This window comes from Xenopus laevis, chromosome 4L, assembly GCF_017654675.1.
Source record: "Xenopus laevis strain J_2021 chromosome 4L, Xenopus_laevis_v10.1, whole genome shotgun sequence".
NCBI classification, from domain to species: Eukaryota; Metazoa; Chordata; class Amphibia; order Anura; family Pipidae; genus Xenopus; species Xenopus laevis.
The window spans coordinates 121,905,728-121,918,548 of NC_054377.1; the positions used below are offsets into that span (position 1 = coordinate 121,905,728).

The following is a 12,821-nucleotide window of genomic DNA, read 5'->3' on the forward strand; positions in this document are numbered from 1 at the left end:
GCGGGGCTGTAATAGAGTTGAAGCCAACAGGGGCGGGCTGGGCTAATAGGGTCGGGGCGTCCATTCCTCTTATAGTGGAATAAAGTGGGGCTCTCTGCTCTAAAATGGTGTCCGTGTGTGACCATAATATATATATATATATATATATATATATATATATATAGTGATGAGAACTTCATCCCCATTAGTAACTGATAAATGTTGTTTTGCTTTGCAGTAATACAAGTTGTCACAAGATGACACGTGTGGAAGCAAAAGCTTGGGTTTCTTGGCAATTATTTAGTTAATTCTGTATAGAAATCACCTTGTTACACAGACCTACAGATCTGTAAATGCACACAAGGCACTGAAGTTGCTTATTCGGCCAGTTTCTTTATCATGCCTTTGAAGTTGACTTCTTATTCAGTCATGGAACAAGTAAATGACATTTTAAATACGTGACATTGGGCCATGGATTTAACAGTAGCCATTTCTAGACACACTTGCCCCACACAAACGACATACATACAGCTCCTTCCAGTCTGGCCTGAAACAGGACTGGCCATTATTTGGTGCCTTGAATAAGTAACTAATGTACAGTTACATTTCATATCACCAACTTTAAAACATAGAAACAAAGAAAATAGTCGCTGTCACATCATGTGCAAAAGTTATTATTTAGTAACATGCCCTTTGGCACAGATCACAGATTGTACATGAGATTGTACATGCCTTCTGTATCCAGCCTGGAGTCTCAGTTATTCTTGAAAGGATTTTGGCCCCACCAGGGAACAGGGAGAATTCCCAGCAGGGTTGCCAGGTCTTATATTGGAAATCAACCAAAGTCAGCTACAAAACCAGCCTAAAACTAGCCAAAAGGCACTTCAGAACTAGCTCAAAAATAGCACAATATGTGCAGGGAAAAAAGTAAAAAAATTAATATATATGAAAATACACAAATTTTCACTGTTTCGCTAATTTTTCCATGGAGTAAATATGACAGATTTATCCATCACCAGGGGTGTAACTACAGAGGGGGACCCAGCACGTATAGGGGCCCCATAAGGCCCTAATACATACACAATTTCAATAAATATTGGTAAAACTTCTAGTCATTTTGGTGGGCATAAGATTTTTGCCCCGTAATTGTCTGAAATTGAAGAAAGTCACCAGAACATGCTAGAATGGGATGGTAAACTGGGGTGCTGGGCCCAAAAACTGGTAACTCCCAACTTTTACACGTCAGTCTCGTTGCATGCTGGGTATTGTAGTCTTACATTAAAGGAAAACCACCAACCTGGCAACTCTGAATCCCAGTGGGCCCCAGCCGTAGTAGATTGGTGCTGATGTGAGCACTGGGCAGATTTGTGGGAGAGACACAGTGGGGGAGACAGATGTTATTAGAAGAGGCAACGGTTTTGCCGGACCAGTGGCTGTGGGGACCCTTTGAGTAGGCCCAATGGTCCCCAGTCAGACACTGGATCTACCCACAGATTTTCGATAACGTTTAAGTCAGAACACTGAGTCATTCCAAAACCTTCAGCTTGTTTTTCTACAAATAGTTTATAGTGGCTTTTGAGGTATGTTGTCTTGTTGTAGAAGCCATACCATTTTTACCAACAGCTTCTTCGTTGAACATTTCATATTGGCATCCATGATGTTCTGATACAGTATTTAGTGGAATTCATTCTTTTTTTTCTACACATAGAAATGTTTTCTGTGACACTGCCTGCCACACAGGCCCAAAGCATAATATATTGACCCCTGTTTTTAACAGTTGGTAGGTTCTTTTTTTTCATGAAATACTGCTGCTTTTTTTCTCCAAACACATTTTTGGTGATCGTGGCCAAAATTGTTAGCCCCACAGCACTTTTCCCCAAAAGGCCTCTGGCCTGTCTAAATGCTGGTTTGAATACGTAAGACAAACACAAAACATAAATTTTTGATGAGGTTGCAGGTAAATCTTCCTCCCGGTGACTCCACCATGTAGATCATGTTTGTGCAAGCAACACTGCATAGTGGAACATTGCCACATCACTCCTGTGTCAGCCAAACATCCCTGTAGGTCTTTTGCAATCATATGAAGCTTTGCCTTTGTATGAGCAGTTTTCTAAGTCTTACAGATCAGTGTCGGACTAGGGTACCTGGGACCCACCAGAGAACCACATCCAGGGGCCCACCAAGCACATAAGTGCAGCTGCTGTTGTGGCTGCCACAGCCACCCCTGCCTAGGGTTGCCACCTGCCTGTTATTTTACCAGCCTGGCCAGTAAAATTTATGCTTGGCGCAAATGTTATTAATAGGGACAAATTATATAATATATATATATATAATAAAAGAAGGCCTTTTTTTCCAGAAAAGGTGGCAACCATACTCCTCACAGCTTTCACCACCCACCATCGTTCCTCATTTTACATGAAAGAGCAAGGCTGTCTAACTAAAATATGGGGCATAAGCCAAAAGCGTAGCATGGAGCCTCAAAATAATGCACCACACTGACATTTGTAGGCCATTCCCTTTAGTCATAATTATCTGTATATGCCAGTAAGATCTTTGTAGAAAGCAAATAATGAGCATATTAACTCTGGAAATGCACTGCAGAAATGCATTATTAACCCCAGATATGCCGGCTAGAACGTTTTAGAAATGACTTAATCCCCAATCATGCCAGTGAGCATAGCAACACCAGAAATGCTAGCAAGATCACTGCAGAAAGTGGATGGCTTATAAGTATTATCTCACCCACACTTGCACAAGCAGAATACCACAAATTCTTCTTGTCTCCAAATTCTTCTTGTGCTCCCAGCCTCACTTTGCTTTGCATAGCAGAAACTCCATATTTCATTTTGCTGTGCTCGCTGTGTAATTGCCTCATTACCTCCACTATTAGCAGCCATGTTCCTAAGATTAGCAATGGGTCTGTATCACTTTAAAAAAACATCTCAGACCTAACTGTTAACCATTCACTTTAACATGTTAATAAAATACCCCTATAAATATTTACATTTTAACACCAATCCCACATACTTGTCAATTTTAAGAAGCAATAAAGACACACAAGGAAGAATAAATATAACAAATTTATTAGAAACATAAGAGAAAAAATCCAATTCTGTTTCAATTATTAAACAAATTCAGCATCTAAATCATATTTTGCTTTGTACATTATATTTACATAAACCTCCTAAATGAAAATCAGTTAACCCTTGAACTTTCCCAAGTGAGTAATGACAATTTCGCAGTTTACGGTTTTACTTTAAAACAGAATTCTGGCAAGAATATATATATTTTAGAAACCCACAAAATAAATAATGCAAATATACTATATTTATTTTTTCTTCCCCACCATCCAAAATAGGAGAGGGGGCGGAATTGTGAATTTCACTTCTCCTTTTATCATCATCATCATTTATTTATATAGCGCTGTCAAGATACGCAGTGCTTATTTTAGTTTATTAATAGAAAAAAAAAAGTGTATAAAAAGTACATAAAAAGTGAAAGGCATAAGTTATCTCATGTGTATATAAGCCCAGGGTGATAATAGTGCTCAAGGGCTTACCATAGTGGTGGAGGGGCACATGGCAGGGCCTCATTATGAAAAATATAAGTATCCAAGCTGTGGAGATTTCAGCCATTCAAATTACAAGTATCCCTAGTAAAATTAGCGGGTGCCCTAGTGTCTAAAACTGAACTTGGCTACTTGTATCTGGTGAGCACCAGGTATGATTCCTTTCTACAAATGTCATGCCGAGGGTTGTGCTGATGTATGGAAACATTTTTCAGCTTTGCTGCTTTGCCACATTCTTCCTCCTTACACAGGGTTATTTTGAACCCTATGCTGTTTAGGTGTGTAGGTAGGAAGAATGTGAAAAAGTCGCGAAGCTGAATAAGGTTTCCATATGTTAGCACAGACCTCGGCATTATATTTGTGTTCTACTGATGCCGTGTTGCTAGCACAATTGCACTCTGCACTAAAGAAGGTGAATGTCCATTTAAAAATACATAATTTTTGGTCTTAAACAGCCCATTTTTGTTCCTGCCCCTGGTAAGGAGCTGCACACTGCAGCCGGAAGCAAGGTTTTGTTAACTGCCTGTGGCACAGGAACTACAACTGCTGCTCTTTAGAGCCAAGGGGAGTTACCCTTGTTGGAACCCCAAAAGTCTGAAGTGGGGGAAGAGTCAGGTTCATTACAGCTTACTTATTAAAGAGGTTCCACAAGTGCAGTCCTCTGTGTGCTGGGTTAGTTTTAGGCTAGGGCCACACAACATGGATCTCGGCCAGCAGAGAAATGCAGGCCGAGAATCCACTGCCCCACATCTGCTCCTGTGTTGCCTGAACCCGGAATCATTACCTCTGTGCAGGCCGATGCGGCAGATTTCCACGCTGAAAAGCAAGATTTTTAATTAAATCGTGCCTGCAGAAGAGAAGGGGAGCAGTAGGGCAGCAGATTTTCCTCCTGCGTAGAATCAATGTTGTATGGCCCTAGCCTTAAAGGAGAACTAAACCCTAAACATGAATATGGCTAAAAATTACATATTTTATATACTAAACTTATTGCACCAGCGTAAAGTTTGAGCTTCTCAATAGCAGCAATGATCCAGGACTTCAAACTTGTCACAGGGGGTCACCATCTTGGACAGTGTCTGTGACACTCACATGCTCAGTGGGCTCTGAGCAGCTGTTGAGAAGCTAAGCTTAGGGGTCATTGCGATTTATCAAGCAGAAAATGTGGTTGGTCTGTTATATAAACTGATGCTACAGGGCTGATTATTAAATTCTGGTGCTAATTGCACTGGTTTCTGTGCTGCCATGTAGTAATTATCTGTATGAATTACTAATTAGCATTATATTGTGACATTTCTATTCTATGTGTACTGTATATTGTGTGTGGGTCCCTAAGCTCAGTAAGTGACAGCAGCACAGAACATGTGCAGTGAATCAGCAGAAAAGAAGATGGGGAGCTACTGGGGCATCTTGGGAGACATATTGTTACTGCTAAAGGACTGTGGTTGCCTTGGGCTGGTACAGAAGTACAAAACATAATGTACAACATTTCTAGCCTGCCTCTTTAGTTAAGCTTTAGTTCTTTAAGGTAGGAAATTCCTTATGTAAAACATTTTACTTGGGCCCCCAAGTTTTCCTGCACTGCCAACACCTGCTCTGCTCATTCTATGTGTACTGGTTTTCATACCTGAGAGGGTTATTACATCCACCAGTTAAAAATTCTAACATAAATATAAACTGATGAGTAAAGATGTTGAGTAAATGCCATGTATGAGAGATGTAGCTGTCAAAAGCAATTGCTTGGTAAAGCACTGTGCCATTTGTCATGAACAGAGTACCTTACTCTCACTCTGGTATGAATAAATTAATATATAGCAAAGTAATTGGAAGGAAGACAACAATATTTATCAAAACAAACTCAGCTATCTAAAGTTAAATCAAGGGAAAATAAAATACTTTGTTTTTTAATTCCTTTGTGAATGAGAGTGATGCTCTCCGTGTTTTTTTCATTGAAGTTTATAGTCACTGTGCAATGAAGTTTTAGTACAATGTGGAGAGTGGTATTCTAGGACATTTTGGTCTTTGCATTGAAATTTTGTCCCAGTCCTGAACTGAAATAATTAACTGGTTGTTAAGGTTCCATTTACCCTAGCAAACAGGCTGTTGTCTGAATAATAAAGTGGAGGATGAATAAGACAGAGCCTCAAACGAAAGTAATAAATAATAATACACATGAAAAATCCAGCCTCAAATTCAATCTGTTTTCTAGATGCCAGGTGACACTGACCCTAGCAACTGAGCAGAACTTTATATTTACATTTACAAAAAGGCAGAATAGAAAAACAAAGAATTCCAAAAACTACACTAAACTAAGCAATGTCATTATTTCTTAGAATATTAACACCCACATCGTTAAACTGAATCTAGGGTGCAGCTTGGGCCGAATCCTAGCAGTGTTTGCAGGACGCGGATCCAGCTGAATCAGAAGTGCAGAGCATGATGGAAAGTGCTATAAACAGACACAATCCACCATTTTTTTGCACTATGTGCCCCTGCTGCAAGCCTCTGCGTTCAGTTTTGGCAGCACTGTATTCATGTGGGGCATGTACATGCGCTTCCCCCCCCAACTGGTATGTCATTCATGACAAGTGGTAAGGACAAGGCTGCCTTGTGCCCGTTTGCAAATATATAAACAGGCAAGGCAACCTTTGTCCATCTCACCACTGCAGAACTACACCTCCCAGAAACCTGCATTTATAGCTTTGCCGCAGGTAGAGGGCCAAAGGCTGGCCTCAGACCCACTTAAAATTACACAAATTTACCAATATTTCCCTAAATCAGTTTGGTTAGGGAGAGCCCATTCAATCAATGTTCCGTCCTGTCCTATATGTCCTGATTACAAAGGAATGGAATAAGCCATCTGGGCTGCTGCAGCATGATTTACTAATCTAAAAGTTATAAGGACTGTTATTTCTGTGCCCAACCCAAAAAGGTTCATTATAATCTATTGTATAATTTGTTTTTAGTGTGTTCACAAAATATTTTGATTGCTTGCTTTATATCATGCATGGAAGCTGACATTCTGCTTGTCCCTGCTGGATCATAGACCACAGCAACACCTTTACTGTTCAGTTCTTATCTGTGGCTAATTTTCTTGCTTACCTTGTGATGTTCTGTGACACACTAATAGATATCCTCATACATATATTTTATATCCTGCTCAATTTCCCTTCACATAAGAATTTAGATAATTCTTGTCTGTTTCAAGGGATCTTCCCAAGAGCATATGTAAACACCTGGTCCCTGACAGTACGTAGAGAAGTGCAAATCACTTAAGGCAGCAATATTAAACTAGAGGTTTAATACTGCAGCTGTGGATAACTACATCCCCCAGCATTCTCAGCTGGCAAAAGCACAAGCGTGAAATCTGTGACTATAGGCTTTTCATCTTTAGCAAGGATCCTCCCAGTCAGAACATTTGAATTGCAATTATCCTGCAGTTGTTTATGTACAGTGACTGAGCAACCACTTTAATAAAAAAAATATTCTTTGAACAGCCTATGTGGCAGAGCTGTGATTATCAATAAGCTTCCTGTAGTAAATAGGTGGCAATAATGCCTCCGATGTGCCTTAGCTAGTCAAGCTCTGATAGAAAGCCAGCTTTACCCTCTCTACATGGTAACAGAGTCTGACAGCAGCCGCGAGCTTGAGATCCATGAAGTCCTGTACAGCAGGGAGAGTGAGGAGGAGCAGCGCTTTCCCATCAATTTCCTGTTAGGAAGGGGAAACCGTGAAAAGACAATAATGGGAACATGGAACAGACATGTTTTCAGATTTCTAAGAGAAGATACATGTTTTACTAAATGTCTGTATAACATATGAGGAGCCAAGTTTCTGTAGCATCCCCCTTATGCTCACTGCATGTCTAGACTGAGCAGGTCAGGATTGGGATTCAAAACAGTCCCTGACATTTCAGGTACACCGAGGCTCAAATAGTGTTCAACATGTCCAATAAATACTGACTGTCTATGGCATCTTACAGCAACCCCTCTGGTCCAAAGACTGCCAGTACAAGCCTGTATTTGTATCATGTTTACTTATCAAGGAGCAAGCATAGTCCTAACAATTATGTGACCCAGCATCAAAATGTTGCAAAATAACAAGAGCATTTTAAACCCAGCCAGGGACAGCAGTACATGCAGCTACAGTGGCTCCCAAAAATAACAATGATATGGTGGAGGCTTCAAATGATATGCATTAATTAGGCATTTTTTGTGAAACACAGAACAGCTACAATATTTGCATATGCAGATCTGTTAATTTTCTTGCCTAAATACGTAATGCCTAGTCCTGGGACACAGTCTACGTCTGGCTAGGATATTGCATCCACAAAGACACAGGCTACAGAAGGTGCCACATTTCCATTGATTTAGTGCCGCCATCAATCTATATTTGGCCATACACAGCATATTTAAGCTGCCTCTTTAGGGTATGGACTCTCCCTGACAGCCACTTTTCAATTGGTTTTCATTGTTTATTTTATCTAGTTTTCTAGTTTTTTGCCTTTTTCTTCTGACTCTTTGCAGCTTTCAAATGGGCGTCGCTGACTCCCTTCTAAAAAACAAATGCTCTGTAAGGCTACACATGTATTGTTATTGTTACTTTTTATTACTGATCCTTCTATTCTGGCCTCTCCTATTCATATTCCAGTCTCTTATTCAAAACAATGCATGGTTGCTAGGGTAATTTGTTTTTAAGCCTGTGATATATTGGAGGGAAAACATATGTGTTTTCCATTCACCTTCCAAGTTGGAAACTAAATTTGCGCTGTGTATCACAGCCCAATTTTTTTTTTAAATAGATTCATTTAACCTCCACTGCAATTTTTTGGGTTGTTATTATAGCAACATTTTTCCTTTAACATTATACCTGTTCCTGAAAGTGCTTTGCCAAGTTAGCACAGTCTGTGGATTTGATGTACTGGATAACGTCATTGACAGTCCAATCCAAAGGACTACTGTCCAGTATAAGAGGTTCCCTCAGCTCTATCCGAATGTCCTGCGGAATGAAAAGAGTAAAGCTTAGCTGCATATGTAGCTTCTCCAGTGGAAATAAAGACATTTTCAGCCACATATAAACCTACTTGTTAAATGATATTCAAAAATGATATTCAATAAGTAAGACCACCTTTCAGCTGAATGTTTGGTTATACAGTACTAAGCTGCAATATCCAAAATGTATTGCTTGTGTCACAAACTTCTAAAGAGGACTAAATGGTTTGTCTAAATAACTTTTTTTTGTGTAAAAATAACCTAATCCTTCAGCTCATAATTTTGCTTTGTATTTGAAAATAGAAGTATTAGGACATGAATGTATTGTAAAACTAGTTGTTTCTAATGCTGTTTACAAATTCTGCCTTGTCTTAAAGAACTATAAACAGGACAAGATGGTGTAGGGTTCCCAGTGGAGATGTATTTTTGGATCAGTTAACATGTCTATATTTAGGACTGAATGAGCCCTAAATGTGCACCTGTTATACCACTGGTAATTCAGCAGGTCCTAATTCTGATTAGTTTCTCCCAAACACCACTTGGCAGTTGCTTGAAAATCTGTTCTCGATCTATAGCATTGAGGGGTACATGTTTGCCATCATACCCAAATGAGAACAGTTACAGTTCTGGTAGAAAGCAACATAAGGTGGTCCAAAAAGAAGCCATTTTGCAATGTTTCTCCTCTGAAATATCCTTGTCCCTGTAAAACAACTCTTTTGCTCTACTTGCTGCATGACTCTGCCAGTTCTTGCCAGTGCAACATGCTTTGGTCCCATCTTCCTCCAGTCTTGATCTGCCAGGTATTCCAGTTCATCAAATGACCTATATTAATGTGTTGCTATCATACAATGAAGAGAACCAGTGTTACTGGCAGCTCTTCCTCAGGTTATACCTTTGTCATGAGTAATTTCTCATTGTCTGAGAACGGATGGCTTTTTTTCTTCTCTGTGTTTAGGGAGCGTTCACTCCGAGTAGGGGATGTGGAGGAGGAGCCCTTCCCTGAAATTTCTGACTGTTCCTGGATGCTTCCCTCACTGGGGGAATCTTCTTCACCTTCCTCTTCCTCTTCTTCATCACTCCCCTGAATAACAACAATTATTATACATGAAATTGCTAGTAAAACTACACATTTCCACGCGTTTAGTTTCCTTTCTAGCATATTCACACATAACTGAGATTTAAAATGTAACCCTTTTATTCATATTAAATCACAGCTATTTTGCTCTGCCATGTCATATCAACAAACATTTCCTTATCTTTCTGATAATTCTGGGACGTTCTCCTATTTTTTGCCATTAAGGCACAATTCCACCCAAAAGAAATTTGTATAAATGCAAGGAACTCACTGTATTGTATACTAAAGCACTGTATTAAATCTGCTGAAAATAAAATATTTAAAACCCCGAAGAGTTCCTATTGAAGCCCACCTGCGGGCTCCCTCCAGGTGTGTTATCCACTGAAGTTGACATGCGCTTCTTTTTATGCACAAAGAAATTTTTCCTCCTTCTCCTTTTCTTAGCAGGCTTTTTCAGTGCAGCTTCAATGCTTCGCAGAATCCCTGTAGGATTGGTAAGGTTCTTTCCACGTCTCTTCCCATAATAATGAGCTATGAGTAATACATACAGAAAGGTGTTGGTTATATACAAGGCTGTAGTTAAGTCTATTGCAACCCTAGGCCTAACTGTTACAGTGTCCCCCAAAAGTGTATAATGACGTCACGCGCACCATCGCTTCTGCAAAAACTTCACTTCCAGAGTTTCTACACTGGGCCCTGTATTTTCTAAACATATATACATACACTTTTGGAATGCTGGCACTAACGAAAAAATTTATATGAATGACTGTCTGGGTGCAATCCTTAAATGTATTATCAATGTAGTCATCGAAAAGGAGCAATCACAGGTTTTAGGAGTAATCAAAAAAATTTCATGTGGAAAGGCTGGTGTTCCAGCCGAAACGTCAGTTTGTGTCCACATTAAATTTTTTTGATTACTCCTAAGACCTGTGAGTGTTCCTTTTCAAGGAATATAAAAAAAAAAAATATATATATATATATATATATATATATATATATATATATATATATATATATATATATATATATATATATATATATATATATATATATATATAATATGGCCCTGGTTTTATATTAGTACAATTGAATGGCTTATGTTAAAAACACTGTGTCATCATCAACCTAAACAAAAACAGTTAAAAGTTATATTATGACCAGTCCAGTTAGAAAATTGCTTTGACATTTTGAAGAGATAAAGACCTTGATGCTTGTTTATTTGCCCCAAAGATTTACTGGGACTTAGCTGTAGCTTGGGGAAACACTATGCACACAAAGTGCACCCTTAGCCTTAGGCAGGCTTTGCAGCATGAACCCCCCCTTAATAAATGAGCCACCGTGCCTTAGCACCATGTATATACACACATTTTAAATGTAATTTAAAAAAGTGCAAACAGACCCATCCAAGCCCAAGTTAAAGCATTTGCCAGGGGATCCAGATTACAAGTTTGCATAAAAATTCCTTACTGTACTTTGTCTTTGTTAAAACAGAGCAATTTTCTGAACACTGGTCCAGCACCATTAAAGGTCCAAACAGATTAGGGCAGCATTCCAGTTTGAGGCAGGTTTTCCGGCAGAACTCAGGCACTTGGTCTGATGTTCTCACAAGCTCCACTGTGGATCTGTAAGTCTTCCCTTTATACCTGAAATAAACCATAGCATTACGGTATGAAACTGCTGTCCAAATAGATTATTGGAGGACGTATGTGGCCTCACCCTATTTGCACACTACATGCTTCACTGCCCTGAGGAATTTTCATTCCACAGGGTATTTACATATTTACAGAGGGAGTGGGCCCATGGGTTTCTATCACATCAAGTTACAGTTATAATTAAAAAGCCAACATTACAACAAATGACAGTCTTCATTCTTCTAATTTGTAACCTTTCAACTAATTGCTTCATTGGCTTATATAAAGGCATTCTGCCATGATTTTTATGGTTTAGTTTTTATTTCTAAATTACACTGTTTACCCTCCAAATACTCTCTACCATATAAAATGTTATTTCTGAACCAATAATTTAGCTGTAATATTGGTGTGTGGGCAGCCATCTCAGGTCATTGTGTATGGCCATGTGCTTTCAGAAAGAGCCAGCACTTCATTATGGAACTGCTTTAGGACAGGCTATTGTTCCTCCTACTCAATGTAAGTGGAGGAGTCGCAGTGGGACTTGGATTTTTACTATTGAGTGCTATTCTCATATCCACCAGAACAATTCCCATTGGGCTACTGGGGGGGGGGAAGAGGTGGTGACATCACTCCAACTTGCAGTGCAGCAGTAAACAGTGACTGTAGTTTATCAGAGCACAAGTCACATGACTGAGGGCACCTGGAAAACTAACATGTCCAGCCCCATGTCAGATTTCAAAATAAAATCTAAAAAAATTTGTTTGCGCTTTTGAAAAATGGATTTCAATGTAAAATAACGCTGCAGCAGCACAACTGCCTAATGCATTTTTGAAAAAAAAAACCCATGTTTTCCCATGACGGAATACCTTTAACTGTCTGTATTCTGGTATTCCCTGATCTTAACCAAATGTTCTTTTCATTCCAACCCTCTTGCTTCTCTACCACTTGTTACAAAAACAGGGCTATATAAATCTGTCCCTAAACTAATAAGCAGAAACCTCTTATATTTCCACTCCAAATTGTTTTCAATGTACTTCTTCTTCCTCTATGATCACCCACTGCTCTACCAGTTCCTGGATACATACATAGATATATACAAAATTGTGAGTGTCTGTCAAAAGGAACAGTAAACTGGTGACTTTGCTACAATGGCTTAATTCTGTCTGTCTCTCTATGCTGTTAAACTTCAAAGTGCAACTAAAAGCTAAAATGTTTCAACTGTAGGGGGCACATTTACTGTGAGTGAAGGATTAGAATGAAAAATACTTCGAATTTCGAAGTATTTTTTTGGCTACTTCGACCTTCGACTACGACTCGAACTATTCGAACTAAAAATCGTTCGACTATTCGACCATTTTCCCTTCACTTTTGCTAGGTTTTACTGTATGTGGCAAGCTTTTTATTAAATAAAATTGTAGAGACCCTGAGATTTGGGTGTAGTTAACTCAGGCATTCCTCTTTAGTATTTGGACACCTAAGGGCCCTTTAGTTAACTCAGGCAGCTATGTCCCTAGCTGGGTCCACACTAGTACCTGGGGATTGTCCACTAGATGGCACTGTGTGATAATATAAAAGGGTTT

The 12,821-nt window shown here is 39.2% G+C and overlaps 1 protein-coding gene across 1 annotated transcript in view; it reads right to left on the bottom strand.

The window, feature by feature from the left end:
- Window positions 1-6,079: 6,079 nt before the first annotated feature.
- sfmbt1.L (Scm like with four mbt domains 1 L homeolog) overlaps window positions 6,080-12,821 on the bottom strand; it is a 45,813-nt gene continuing 39,071 nt past the window's right edge. Inside the window, exons 17-21 of the mRNA XM_018258908.2 lie at window positions 11,078-11,253; window positions 9,963-10,141; window positions 9,428-9,616; window positions 8,414-8,542; window positions 6,080-7,255 (exon numbers count right to left, since the gene is read on the bottom strand). Coding sequence (XP_018114397.1) covers window positions 7,115-7,255; window positions 8,414-8,542; window positions 9,428-9,616; window positions 9,963-10,141; window positions 11,078-11,253 — 814 coding nt within the window. The 3' untranslated portion in view covers window positions 6,080-7,114. The remainder of the gene's footprint in view (window positions 7,256-8,413; window positions 8,543-9,427; window positions 9,617-9,962; window positions 10,142-11,077; window positions 11,254-12,821) is intronic.